The following is a 14,341-nucleotide window of genomic DNA, read 5'->3' as shown; positions in this document are numbered from 1 at the left end:
CCCACCACATCCCCCCCAAAACCACCCCGCTGGACCCCCCCCCCCTACCACATCCCCCCCACCACATTCCCCCCACATCCCCCCCACAACCACCCCACAGAACCTCCCTCCCCACATCCCCACCACAACCACCCCGGACGGGAAGATGCAAATCAAGCTCAGGATACTTAAATCCGGGCTTCATTTGCCACTTGGAATGCCTGCTTTAGCCTCCCTAGTTCGAACTGGGGGCCAGTGTAGACAGACCCAGGTAGACAAAGACCCAACCGGAGGGAACTAGGGAAGTGAGCGTTCGGGGGAAGGGTCAGTCTGGGGCTGGAATCATGAAGGAACCAGGCTAAGGAGGGGCTGGAATCCAGGGACCCAGGGACCCATCTCAAGGGGGCAGAGGCGTCCTGGCCCTGACTCCTGTAGCCACGTCACGTCTGTGCGGGGCTGTGTCCTGGAGCAGCAATAAACCCCCCGTTCTACTGCCTGGGGGAGCCTGTTCTTGCTGCTACGGGGGTGCAGGGTCGGGGGACCCCGACATGTCACAGAGATTCTTCATGGAGCTGTTCCAGGATCATCAGCTTAAGCAGGTCCTCTGCGGTCTGGTCAGTCCGAACTTGTCCAGCAGGGCCTCCTTGACCCGTTCGTAGTCGCCCAGGGTCTGTCTACACTACCCTGCTAGTTCCAACTAGGAGGGTAATGTAGGCATACCGCACTTGCAAATGAAGCCCGGGATTTGAATTTCCCGGGCTTCATTTGCATAAGCGGGGAGCCGCCATTTTTAAAACCCCGCTGGTTCGAACCCCGTGCAGCGCGGCTACACGGGGCTCGAACTAGGTAGTTTGAACTAGGCTTCCTATTCCGAACTACCGGTACACCTCATTCCACGAGGAGTAACGGTAGAGTACCGGTAGTTCGGAATAGGAAGCCTAGTTCGAACTACCTAGTTCGTGCCCCCTGTAGCCGCGCTGCACGGGGTTCGAACCAGCGGGGATTTAAAAATGGCGGCTCCCCGCTTATGCAAATGAAGCCCGGAAATTCAAATCCCGGGCTTTATTTGCAAGTGCGGTATGCCTACATTACCCTAGTTCGAACTAGCGGGGTAGTGTAGACAGACCCTCAGTTGCAAATTCTCCAGCTGGTTGAGCACCCCTGCGGCCTCCTGATCCAGCAAGGGGGTGAGCTGCTGGAGCCGGTCCGCTGGGGGGGATCTGGTGCTACTCGCAGGCCCGCTCAAAGGAGCTAAGGAACCACGGGCGTGCGCACGGGGTGTGCCGGGTGAGCCCAGGCACACCCTAATGTCTCGGGCCAGCTAGCGGCTGCTGGAGGAGGAGAGGGATTTGTGACAGGGCGCCGTAGCCCCTCACTTTAAAATTCCCCACGGCCATCTACAGGGCACTGTGGGGCAGAGACAGCGCATGCGCGGCGTGCTCAAACGCTGCACGACAGGGGAGACGCCCGGGCATGACGTCACGGCCCGAGACTCTAAAACCGTGTGGCCCCGCTCCAGAAGCAGCTGGGGCCCGAACCATTTTTGCACCCCGGGCCCCGCAGCACCGTCCTTTATGCACCCGGGGCGCCCCTGCCCGGCCCAGCAGCACCGTCCGGCGCCCTGGGTCGCCCTGGGCTAAGGCCTGGCCGGCCTGTAGCTTGGGCCGGCTCTGACTCCAGCCCCGTGAATTGGAAGGCAGAAGCCGAAGGTAAAGGAGGGGAGGGAAAGGGGGGGAAATACGAGGAAGAGGTGGGAGAGGAAGGGGCTTGTGCTGAGGGGACGGGGGCAGGAAGGAGAAAGGGGAAGGCACCAAGGGACAGGGTGGAGGAGACACAAATCCCAGGGGGCCAAGCGCAGACAATGAGGAAAAGGGCAGGAGGGGAGGTGTCAGTGAGGGTCTGTCTACACTACAGCGCTAATTCGAACTAACGCGTCTAGAACTAAAAACTAGTTCGAATTAGCGTTTTGCTAATTCGAACTAGCAAGTCCACATTGAGTGGACCCTGAACAGGGCTTAAGGATGGCCGGAAGCAGTGCCGGCAGGGCATCAGAGGAGAACTTAGAGCGTGGAGATGCTGTCTCAGGCTAGCCGAGGGCTGCGCTTAAAGGGACCCGACCCCCACCCCGGACAGACAGTTCTCAGGGGCTCCCCGCTTGCAAAGCAGTCCTGCCTTGGAGTGCCCGGAGTACCCACACTGGGCACATCACACCACTCGGCCATCAGACCGGCTGCACTAGCCGCAGGCTGCCATCTGGGGAGAGGGGGCAATTGGGGGGCTGCAGGAGAGCTTCCACCCCCAGAAGCCTGCAGAGCCAGCCCAGTCCTCCCCATCGGGGGCTCGTGCCCCATTCCTCCCTCACCTCCTTCCACTTACCCTTCCCTAGCCCCTTTTCTTGATGTACAAAATAAAGGACAATTGTGTTCAAAAATGGAATCTGTCTTTATTGAACAAAACTGGGGGAGACTGGGAAAAGGAGGTGGGAGAGGGGAAGAGAGAGGCTGGGAGAGGGGAGGGCAACTACAATGATCAGGGGTTGGGAACAGGTCCCATATGAAGAGAGGCTACAGAGACTGGGACTGTTCAGCTTAGAAAAGAGGAGACGGAGGGGGGACAGGATAGAGGTCTCTAAAAGCAGGGGTTGGGTGGAGAGGTTTGTGGAAGGCTGGAGAGGAATGGCACGAGACAAATGGCTTGGTCACTGTCTTCGGTCCATCCCCTCCAGGGTCCCTAGGGCTGGCCGCTGTCGGCAGACAGGCTACTGGGCTAGATGGACCTTTGGTCTGACCCAGGACGGCCATTGTAAGCTCAGGGCTCAGGGTCGGGGGTCTCAGTGGACCCCCTTGATTTTCATGCACACCTGCTCCTGGGTGGCCAGGCTGGCAGCTCCCCTGCCCTAGCCGGCCACTTTCCTGTGCCTAGTGCGGAGATCGTGGACAAGGTCCACGATGTCCGCACTAGCCCGGGCGGGTGCCCGCCTCTTGCAGTCCTGGGCAAGCTCCCGGGAGCCGCCAGCCTGGTCCCAGGAAGATGGGGGAGGGCTGGGGGGCATTGGGTGGCTGGCTCGAGCCGTGCCAGGTGCAGGGTCTGCTGGCTGGGTGCTGGCAGGCTTGCACTGGCACAGGCACCGTAGCCAGCCCGTGCCCCTTTAAGGGGTCCGGGGCCGGGAGGGGGGCATAGAGTTTCCCTGGTGTTGGCCAGAGTGGCCACCAGGGAAAGCTGGGGAGGGCTAGCCTCCCACTAGTTCGAATTAAGGGGCTACACACCCCTTAATTCGAACTAGTAAGTTCGAACTAGGCTTAATCCTCGTAAAATGAGGTTTTCCTAGTTCGAACTAAGCGCTCCGCTACTTCGAATTAAGTGCGAACTAACGGAGCGCTAGTGTAGCGCCTATAAAAGTTAATTCGAACTAACTCTGTAGTGTAGACAGACCCTGGGAGGGGGACAGGGCGATGCTGGGAGAGGAGAGGGGAAGGGCATTGGGGGCTATAGGGGGGAGGGGGAGGTGCTGGGAGAAGGCTTGAAAGAAGGGGTGGGCATGAGGAACGCTGGGATTCCGAATTCAGACCCTTACATCGAATGAGCTGTTAACCTCACTGCAGAAGGAATAGCAGCCAATTCGAGTTAGGGCTGTAATCTGGAATCCTGTTTCACTGCCGTGTGTAGACGTGGGCAGTTACTTTGGGCTAGTCAGTGTCTAAAATGGCGACCGCCCGGGAACATGCTAATGACGCGCAGGATGTGTAAATCCCGGGCTTCAGTAGCAATTTTGGTCGCCCTCATTAGCCTCCCTAGATCGAACCAGAGGGCTAGTGTAGACGTGCCCTTCGAGGGCACACGTCCCCCCGCCTCTCCGCCCCCAGGCAATGTCACACACGCTGGGTTAATGCAACTGCAGGATCGTTGTTTGGTGGGGGGCAAACTAATCCCTGTCGGTAGGAGGATGGTGGGAAAAGTCCTTGGGGGGGGGTCACATGACACCTTTTACTTCTGGTCATGTGTCCATCTTGCCCCGAGAGTGTTACCTCCAGAGGTGTGGCCAATGGGGCTCAGGGGTGTGGCTAACAGGGGTCGGGGGTGTGGCCAATGGGGCTCAGGGGTGTGGCCAACAGGGGTCGGGGGTGTGGCCAATGGAGGTCAGGGGTGTGGCTAACAGGGGTCAGGGGGTGTGGCCAACGGGGGTCGGGGGTGTGGCCAACGGGGGTCGGGGGTGTGGCTAACAGGGGCCGGGGGCGTGGCTAACAGGGGTAAGGGGGCGTGGCCAATGGGGGTCAGGGGGCGTGGCTAATGGGGGTCAGGGGGTGTGGCTAATGGGGGCCGGGGGTGTGGCTGACAGGGGTTGGGGGCGTGGCTAACGGGGGCCGGGGGCGTGGCCAATGGGGGTGAAAGTACATTTAAAACCCCTCTTTGGGTGCACACCCTAATGCAATGTGCTGCGCACGCCCACGTCCCCCACATTCGTACATTGGGCCAACAGGAGCTTTTCATCGGGCCACTCGCTGCACCCGGCCCCTCGGCGTCTCCGCTCCGCCATGGCCAGCTCACGCTGCCGCTGCCTCTCGGTCCGGTGCCTCCAGTTCCTTGATCCGCAGCTGGATCTGCAGCCGCCGCAGCTCTGCCGGGAGGGCCCCGCCCTGGATGTGCCGCTGCTGGTGGAGCATGGCCCGGTGGGCACCACGTCCCTTGGGCGGGCTCCAGCCCCCTCCGGTCTGAGGGCCTGAGACGCCCCAGGGGGCCTGGCTGCTCCCCGCTGGGACAGGATCCAGGCCCCTGGACGGGTCATTCTCTTCCAGCCGGGCGATCAGCTGGGCCTGGGTCGCTTTCCCCACGGGCAGGCCCCTCTCTGCACTGCCCCGCCAGGCCTGCCCTCAGGAGTCGGGCGCAGGCATCTCCCCGCCGGTCCCCGGGGTGCTGCAGCGCCCACGGCTCCCAGGAATCGCTTCACGTTCCTCCAGCACGTCCGCCTTGCAAGCCCCTTTCTTCTGCTGCTCCTTGTCGCTTGATGCTGGAGGCTCCATCCATGGGCGCAGAGCACCCCACGTCTCCCACCCCGTGACGGCGCATCAGGGACCCCGACCCTGCACCCGGAGCAGCCAGAACAGGCTCCGGCGGCCAGGAGAACGGGGGCTACAGCCCCGCACAGACGGGATTGGCTACAGGAGTCAGGGCCAGGACGCCTCAGCCCCCTGGAGATGGGTCCCTGGGCCCCTGGACACTCAGCCCCCCCTTAGTCTGTCTCCGTCACGGTTCCAGCCCAAGACCGCCCCCCTCCCAGGCCCTGCCCCCCAGCCAGGTGCCCGTCTCCCCCTCCCTCCCTTTGACTCCCCTGGGAAGAGCCTTGTTACCTGCCCGGGCTGGGCCGAGGTCTCTGGGCAAACCCACGTGTGGGAGAGTCCGTGGGAATCGCAGCCCAGCGCAGCCAGGTGGGGACCCCGGGTCACAGAGCAGACACCCCCGCTGCACCACAGCCCCCCAGACTGCACCCCCAGAACTGCACCCACAACACCGCACCCCCAGCACCACTGCCCCCCAGAACCCCCGGGTGCCCCCGCACCGCACCCCCAGCACCACTGCCCCCCAGAACCCCCGGGTGCCCCCGCACCGCACCCCCAGCACCGCTTCCCCCAGAACCCCCGGGTGCCCCCACACCGCACCCCCAGCACCGCTTCCCCCAGAACCCCCGGGTGCCCCCACACCACACCCCCAGCACCGCTTCCCCCAGAACCCCCGGGTGCCCCCGCACCGCACCCCCAGCACCGCTTCCCCCAGAACCCCCGGGTGCCCCCACACCGCACCCCCAGCACCGCTTCCCCCCAGAACCCCCGGGTGCCCCCGCACCGCACCCCCAGCACCACTGCCCCCAGAACCCCCGGGTGCCCCCACACCGCACCCCCAGCACCGCTTCCCCCAGAACCCCCGGGTGCCCCCGCACCGCACTCCCAGCACCGCTCCCCCCAGAACCCCCGGGTGCCCCCGCACCGCACCCCCAGCACCGCTTCCCCCAGAACCCCTGGGTGCCCCCGCACCGCACTCCCAGCACCGTTACCCCCCAGAACCCCCAGGTGCCCCCGCACCGCACCCCCAGCGCCGCTCCCCCCAGAACCCCCGGGTGCCCCCGCACCGCACCCCCAGCACCGCTCCCCCCAGAACCCCCGGGTGCCCCCGCACCGCACTCCCAGCACCGCTCCCCCCAGAACCCCCGGGTGCCCCCGCACCGCACTCCCAGCACCGCTCCCCCCAGAACCCCCGGGTGCCCCCGCACCGCACTCCCAGCGCCGCTCCCCCCAGAACCCCCGGGTGCCCCCGCACCGCACTCCCAGCGCCGCTCCCCCCCAGAACCCCCGGGTGCCCCCGCACCGCACCCCCAGCACCTCTGCCCCCCAGAACCCCCGGGTGCCCCCACACCACACCCCCAGCACCGCTTCCCCCCAGAACCCCCGGGTGCCCCCACACCGCACCCCCAGCACCGCTTCCCCCAGAACCCCCGGGTGCCCCCACACTGCACCCCCAGCACCGCTTCCCCCCACAACCCCTGGGTGCCCCCACACCGCACCCCCTGGCTCCCTGCCCTAGGGCCCGGCTCACCCTGATGCGGACGAAGCGTTTCTTCCAGGAGGCGAGGCCGGCCAGGTAGATGTGCCGAAGCGCCTCCCCGCTCAGCCGCACGTCGAAGCCCTCGTCGGTCACGGTGAACTGGAAGGCCACGGCCTGGTGCGCTTCCGCCATGGTGGGGGCTGCGTGGCCTGGGGGGCAGAGAGCAGGTGTTGGGCCCCCGGGCTCCCACCCCGGCTCCTCCCGGCACCCGGCACGTGGCCCACGAAGGCCCTGGCAGGGACGGGCCCCACGGGGCGGCTCCGGGCTCCTCCGACCCACACACGGGGCCCCGGTGCCAGGGAGGGCGGCAGAGCCGAGGGGCCCGCAGAGCCCTCGCCCCACTCAGCACCCGCCCCAGAGGAATCCCTGCCCCACGGCCTGTCCTGGGGCGTTGGGCAGCGCCCCATGTGGGGGGGCTGGGCCGCGGGGGCTGCCGGGGGCACCTGCCTCCTGACGCTGGCGACCGATTCCAACCGTCCTGCCCCAACTGCCAGAGAACCCCCAGCCTGCCCGGCCCCCCCGCGCCCGAGCCCCACGGGGCCCCCTCCTGCCCCGGAAAGCGTCACCCCGCCCCACCCCTGCCCCATTGAGGGAACCCCCGCCCCACCCCCACCTCCTGCTCCCCCACCCCACCTCCTGCCCCACCCCTGCCCCATTGAGGGAACCCCCGCCCCACCCCCACCTCCTGCTCCCCCACCCCCACCTCCTGCCCCACCCCTGCCACAGAGAGGGTACCCCCACCCCACCCCCACGTCCTGCTCCTCCACCCCCACCTCCTGTCCCGGAGAGTGTACCCCCACCTCAGCCCCACCTCCTGCCCCACTCCTGCCACAGAGAGGGTACCCCCACCCCACCCCCACTTCCTACCCCATCACTGCTCCACTCCTGGACAGGGTACTCCCCACCCCAGGCCCGCTCCTGCCCCAGAGAGGGTACCACCATCCCCAGCCCCCCGAGACCAGCACCTGGCTCCAGGCCGACCATGCCATGCAGAGGCCCCAGCCCACGGCCTCGTGCCCAGTGGGGGAGCGTGGAGGGTTTCAAGTGGGGCAATGCAGGAGCCCGGCGCAGTGTCCTCTGGGGCGCCAAAAAGGGGCCGTTGGGGTTATAGACCTCCCTGCCTCTGTTTCCCCCACGTGCTACATGGTTCCCCGGTGGGGGAGGGGCGGGCCTCACGCTGCTGTCTGGCTCAGCCCCCAGAGCAGTGGGGCGCGTGGGGAGACGCTGGCCAGGACGCTGACGGGGCCAGGGGCTCCAAGCCGGCGGCCGAGGGCGGTGGGGCGCAGGCCTGGCGTCTGCCCAAGGGAGCGACACGGAGCCGGACCCCGGGGCTCCCCGAGCGCCGCGGAACGGGGGGGCTGAGGGCCGGGCCCGGCCAGCGTCTCAACCTCTGTCCACGGCGGAGCCCGTGAGAGAAGAGAGTCGCCCCCCCCCCCCCCGGTTCCAGGCGCCCGTTCGGTTAAACAGCGTCCGCGCGGCCGCCGGGCGCTGCCCTTTGGGTGGAAAAAGGACAAAATCCTAAAGTGCTGCCCAACTGCAAAGAACAGTTCTGTGTCCTCCCAACGCCGGACCCTCGGGCGCTCGTCCCGCTGGCTGAGACACCGGCGAGGCCCTGCCCACGGCTTGGCCGGGCTCCCTCGGGGGCCACGCCTGCGTCGGGGGCCGGCTGGGTGGGGCTCGCCGGCGGGGGGGCCCTCGGGGGCCACGCCTGCGTCGGGGGCCGGCTGGGTGGGGCTCGCCGGCGGGGGGCCCTCGGGGGCCACGCCTGCATCGGGGTCCGGCTCGGTGGGGCTCGCCGGCGGGGGCCCTCGGGGGCCACGCCTGCATCGGGGTCCGGCTGGGTGGGGCTCGCCGGCGGGGGGCCCTCGGGGGCCACGCCTGCATCGGGGTCCGGCTGGGTGGGGCTCGCCGGAGGGGGCCCTCGGGGGCCACGCCTGCATCGGGGTCCGGCTCGGTGGGGCTCGCCGGCGGGGGCCCTCGGGGGCCACGCCTGCATCGGGGTCCGGCTGGGTGGGGCTCGCCGGCGGGGGGCCCTCGGGGGCCACGCCTGCGTCGGGGTCCGGCTGGGTGGGGCTCGCCGGCGGGGGGCCCTCGGGGGCCACGCCTGCATCGGGGTCCGGCTGGGTGGGGCTCGCCGGAGGGGGCCCTCGGGGGCCACGCCTGCATCGGGGTCCGGCTGGGTGGGGCTCGCCGGCGGGGGGCTCTCGGGGGCCACGCCTGCATCGGGGTCCGGCTGGGTGGGGCTCGCCAGTGGGGGACCCTCGGGGGCCACGCCTGCGTCGGGGTCTGGCTCGGTGGGGCTCGCCGGAGGGGACCCTCGGGGGACACGCCTGCGTTGGGGTCCGGCTGGGTGGGGCTCGCCGGTGGGGGATCCTCGGGGGCCACGCCTGCGTCGGGGTCCGGCTGGGTGGGGCTCGCCAGTGGGGGACCCTCGGGGGCCACGCCTGCGTCGGGGTCTGGCTCGGTGGGGCTCGCCGGAGGGGACCCTCGGGGGCCACGCCTGCATCGGGGTCCGGCTGGGTGGGGCTCGCCGGCGGGGGGCTCTCGGGGGCCGCGCCTGCGTCGGGGTCCAGCTGGGTGGGGCTCGCCGGAGGGGGCCCTCGGGGGCCACGCCTGCGTTGGGGTCCGGCTGGGTGGGGCTCGCCGGTGGGGGATCCTCGGGGGCCACGCCTGCGTCGGGGTCCGGCTGGGTGGGGCTCGCCGGTGGGGGACCCTCGGGGGCCACGCCTGCGTCGGGGTCCAGCTGGGTGGGGCTCGCCGGCGGGGGGGCCCTCGGGGGCCACGCCTGCGTCGGGGTCCGGCTGGGTGGGGCTCACCGGCGGGGGGGCCCTCGGGGGCCACGCCTGCGTCGGGGTCCGGCTGGGTGGGGCTCACCGGCGGGGGGGCCCTCGGGGGCCACGCCTGCGTCGGGGTCCGGCTGGGTGGGGCTCGCCGGTGGGGGACCCTCGGGGGCCACGCCTGCATCGGGTCTGGCTCGGTGGGGCTCGCCGGCGGGGGCCCTCGGGGGACACGCCTGCGTCGGGGTCCAGCTCGGTGGGGCTCGCCGGAGGGGGCCCTCGGGGGCCACGCCTGCATCGGGGTCCGGCTGGGTGGGGCTCGCCGGCGGGGGGCTCTCGGGGGCCACGCCTGCATCGGGTCTGGCTGGGTGGGGCTCGCCGGTGGGGGACCCTCGGGGGACACACCTGCGTCGGGGTCCGGCTGGGTGGGGCTCGCCGGTGGGGGACCCTCGGGGGACACGCCTGCGTCGGGGTCTGGCTGGGTGGGGCTCGCCGGTGGGGGACCCTCGGGGGCCACGCCTGCATCGGGTCTGGCTCGGTGGGGCTCGCCGGCGGGGGCCCTCGGGGGCCACGCCTGCATCGGGGTCTGGCTCGGTGGGGCTCGCCGGCGGGGGCCCTCGGGGGACACGCCTGCGTCGGGGTCCAGCTCGGTGGGGCTCGCCGGCGGGGGGCTCTCGGGGGACACGCCTGCGTCGGGGTCTGGCTGGGTGGGGCTCGCCGGCGGGGGGCTCTCGGGGGCCACGCCTGCATCGGGTCTGGCTCGGTGGGGCTCGCCGGCGGGGGGCTCTCGGGGGACACGCCTGCGTCGGGGTCTGGCTGGGTGGGGCTCACCGGCGGGGGGCCCTCGGGGGACACGCCTGCGTCGGGGTCCGGCTGGGTGGGGCTCGCCGGTGGGGGGCCCTCGGGGGACACTCCTGCGTCGGGGTCCGGCTGGGTGGGGCTCGCCGGTGGGGGGCCCTCGGGGGACACGCCTGCGTCGGGGTCCAGCTCGGTGGGGCTCGCCGGCGGGGGGTTCTCGGGGGACACGCCTGCGTCGGGGTCCGGCTGGGTGGGGCTCGCCGGTGGGGGGCCCTCGGGGGCCACGCCTGCGTCGGGGTCCAGCTCGGTGGGGCTCGCCGGCGGGGGCCCTCGGGGGACACGCCTGCGTCGGGGTCCAGCTCGGTGGGGCTCGCCGGCGGGGGGCTCTCGGGGGACACGCCTGCGTCGGGGTCCGGCTGGGTGGGGCTCGCCGGCGGGGGCCCTCGGGGGACACGCCTGCGTCGGGGTCCAGCTCGGTGGGGCTCGCCGGCGGGGGGCTCTCGGGGGACACGCCTGCGTCGGGGTCCGGCTGGGTGGGGCTCGCCGGTGGGGGGCCCTCGGGGGCCACGCCTGCGTCGGGGTCCAGCTCGGTGGGGCTCGCCGGCGGGGGCCCTCGGGGGACACGCCTGCGTCGGGGTCCAGCTCGGTGGGGCTCGCCGGCGGGGGGCTCTCGGGGGACACGCCTGCGTCGGGGTCTGGCTGGGTGGGGCTCGCCGGTGGGGGACCCTCGGGGGCCACGCCTGCGTCGGGGTCCGGCTGGGTGGGGCTCACCGGCGGGGGGGCCCTCGGGGGCCACGCCTGCGTCGGGGTCCGGCTGGGTGGGGCTCGCCGGTGGGGGACCCTCGGGGGCCACGCCTGCATCGGGTCTGGCTCGGTGGGGCTCGCCGGCGGGGGCCCTCGGGGGACACGCCTGCGTCGGGGTCCAGCTCGGTGGGGCTCGCCGGAGGGGGCCCTCGGGGGCCACGCCTGCATCGGGGTCCGGCTGGGTGGGGCTCGCCGGCGGGGGGCTCTCGGGGGCCACGCCTGCATCGGGTCTGGCTGGGTGGGGCTCGCCGGTGGGGGACCCTCGGGGGACACACCTGCGTCGGGGTCCGGCTGGGTGGGGCTCGCCGGTGGGGGACCCTCGGGGGACACGCCTGCGTCGGGGTCCGGCTGGGTGGGGCTCGCCGGTGGGGGGCCCTCGGGGGCCACGCCTGCGTCGGGGTCCAGCTCGGTGGGGCTCGCCGGCGGGGGCCCTCGGGGGACACGCCTGCGTCGGGGTCCAGCTCGGTGGGGCTCGCCGGCGGGGGGCTCTCGGGGGACACGCCTGCGTCGGGGTCCGGCTGGGTGGGGCTCGCCGGTGGGGGGCCCTCGGGGGCCACGCCTGCGTCGGGGTCCAGCTCGGTGGGGCTCGCCGGCGGGGGCCCTCGGGGGACACGCCTGCGTCGGGGTCCAGCTCGGTGGGGCTCGCCGGCGGGGGGCTCTCGGGGGACACGCCTGCGTCGGGGTCCGGCTGGGTGGGGCTCGCCGGTGGGGGGCCCTCGGGGGCCACGCCTGCGTCGGGGTCCAGCTCGGTGGGGCTCGCCGGCGGGGGCCCTCGGGGGACACGCCTGCGTCGGGGTCCAGCTCGGTGGGGCTCGCCGGCGGGGGGCTCTCGGGGGACACGCCTGCGTCGGGGTCTGGCTGGGTGGGGCTCGCCGGTGGGGGACCCTCGGGGGCCACGCCTGCGTCGGGGTCCGGCTGGGTGGGGCTCACCGGCGGGGGGGCCCTCGGGGGCCACGCCTGCGTCGGGGTCCGGCTGGGTGGGGCTCGCCGGTGGGGGACCCTCGGGGGCCACGCCTGCATCGGGTCTGGCTCGGTGGGGCTCGCCGGCGGGGGCCCTCGGGGGACACGCCTGCGTCGGGGTCCAGCTCGGTGGGGCTCGCCGGAGGGGGCCCTCGGGGGCCACGCCTGCATCGGGGTCCGGCTGGGTGGGGCTCGCCGGCGGGGGCTCTCGGGGGCCACGCCTGCATCGGGTCTGGCTGGGTGGGGCTCGCCGGTGGGGGACCCTCGGGGGACACACCTGCGTCGGGGTCCGGCTGGGTGGGGCTCGCCGGTGGGGGACCCTCGGGGGACACGCCTGCGTCGGGGTCCGGCTGGGTGGGGCTCGCCGGTGGGGGGCCCTCGGGGGCCACGCCTGCGTCGGGGTCCAGCTCGGTGGGGCTCGCCGGCGGGGGGCTCTCGGGGGACACGCCTGCGTCGGGGTCCGGCTGGGTGGGGCTCGCCGGTGGGGGGCCCTCGGGGGCCACGCCTGCGTCGGGGTCCAGCTCGGTGGGGCTCGCCGGCGGGGGCCCTCGGGGGACACGCCTGCGTCGGGGTCCAGCTCGGTGGGGCTCGCCGGCGGGGGGCTCTCGGGGGACACGCCTGCGTCGGGGTCTGGCTGGGTGGGGCTCGCCGGTGGGGGACCCTCGGGGGCCACGCCTGCGTCGGGGTCCGGCTGGGTGGGGCTCACCGGCGGGGGGGCCCTCGGGGGCCACGCCTGCGTCGGGGTCCGGCTGGGTGGGGCTCGCCGGTGGGGGACCCTCGGGGGCCACGCCTGCATCGGGTCTGGCTCGGTGGGGCTCGCCGGCGGGGGCCCTCGGGGGACACGCCTGCGTCGGGGTCCAGCTCGGTGGGGCTCGCCGGAGGGGGCCCTCGGGGGCCACGCCTGCATCGGGGTCCGGCTGGGTGGGGCTCGCCGGCGGGGGGCTCTCGGGGGCCACGCCTGCATCGGGTCTGGCTGGGTGGGGCTCGCCGGTGGGGGACCCTCGGGGGACACACCTGCGTCGGGGTCCGGCTGGGTGGGGCTCGCCGGTGGGGGACCCTCGGGGGACACGCCTGCGTCGGGGTCCGGCTGGGTGGGGCTCGCCGGTGGGGGGCCCTCGGGGGCCACGCCTGCGTCGGGGTCCAGCTCGGTGGGGCTCGCCGGCGGGGGCCCTCGGGGGACACGCCTGCGTCGGGGTCCAGCTCGGTGGGGCTCGCCGGCGGGGGGCTCTCGGGGGACACGCCTGCGTCGGGGTCCGGCTGGGTGGGGCTCGCCGGTGGGGGGCCCTCGGGGGCCACGCCTGCGTCGGGGTCCAGCTCGGTGGGGCTCGCCGGCGGGGGCCCTCGGGGGACACGCCTGCGTCGGGGTCCAGCTCGGTGGGGCTCGCCGGCGGGGGGCTCTCGGGGGACACGCCTGCGTCGGGGTCTGGCTGGGTGGGGCTCGCCGGTGGGGGACCCTCGGGGGCCACGCCTGCGTCGGGGTCCGGCTGGGTGGGGCTCACCGGCGGGGGGGCCCTCGGGGGCCACGCCTGCGTCGGGGTCCGGCTGGGTGGGGCTCGCCGGTGGGGGACCCTCGGGGGCCACGCCTGCATCGGGTCTGGCTCGGTGGGGCTCGCCGGCGGGGGCCCTCGGGGGACACGCCTGCGTCGGGGTCCAGCTCGGTGGGGCTCGCCAGTGGGGGACCCTCGGGGGCCACGCCTGCGTCGGGGTCCAGCTCGGTGGGGCTCGCCGGCGGGGGGCTCTCGGGGGACACGCCTGCGTCGGGGTCCGGCTGGGTGGGGCTCGCCGGTGGGGGGCCCTCGGGGGCCACGCCTGCGTCGGGGTCCAGCTCGGTGGGGCTCGCCGGCGGGGGCCCTCGGGGGACACGCCTGCGTCGGGGTCCAGCTCGGTGGGGCTCGCCGGCGGGGGGCTCTCGGGGGACACGCCTGCGTCGGGGTCCGGCTGGGTGGGGCTCGCCGGTGGGGGGCCCTCGGGGGCCACGCCTGCGTCGGGGTCCAGCTCGGTGGGGCTCGCCGGCGGGGGCCCTCGGGGGACACGCCTGCGTCGGGGTCCAGCTCGGTGGGGCTCGCCGGCGGGGGGCTCTCGGGGGACACGCCTGCGTCGGGGTCTGGCTGGGTGGGGCTCGCCGGTGGGGGACCCTCGGGGGCCACGCCTGCGTCGGGGTCCGGCTGGGTGGGGCTCACCGGCGGGGGGGCCCTCGGGGGCCACGCCTGCATCGGGGTCCGGCTGGGTGGGGCTCGCCAGTGGGGGACCCTCGGGGGCCACGCCTGCGTCGGGGTCTGGCTCGGTGGGGCTCGCCGGAGGGGACCCTCGGGGGACACGCCTGCGTTGGGGTCCGGCTGGGTGGGGCTCGCCGGTGGGGGATCCTCGGGGGCCACGCCTGCGTCGGGGTCCGGCTGGGTGGGGCTCGCCAGTGGGGGACCCTCGGGGGC

General features: G+C 72.8%; 2 protein-coding genes across 3 annotated transcripts in view; both read right to left on the bottom strand.

Moving 5' to 3' along the window:
* LOC112547409 (C-type lectin-like) overlaps positions 1 to 14,341 on the bottom strand; it is a 416,253-nt gene that overhangs the window by 270,766 nt on the left and 131,146 nt on the right. The gene's annotated exons all lie outside the window — the stretch shown is intronic.
* CPT1B (carnitine palmitoyltransferase 1B) overlaps positions 1 to 14,341 on the bottom strand; it is a 68,213-nt gene that overhangs the window by 43,990 nt on the left and 9,882 nt on the right. The window contains 1 exon segment of the mRNA XM_089777683.1: positions 6,565 to 6,722. Coding sequence (XP_089633809.1) covers positions 6,565 to 6,705 — 141 coding nt within the window. The 5' untranslated portion in view covers positions 6,706 to 6,722.

Source organism: Pelodiscus sinensis, chromosome 1 (genome assembly GCF_052426305.1).
Source record: "Pelodiscus sinensis isolate ZL-2025 chromosome 1, ASM5242630v1, whole genome shotgun sequence".
Taxonomy (NCBI): domain Eukaryota; kingdom Metazoa; phylum Chordata; order Testudines; family Trionychidae; genus Pelodiscus; species Pelodiscus sinensis.
This window is presented reverse-complemented; position numbering and strand designations above follow the sequence as displayed.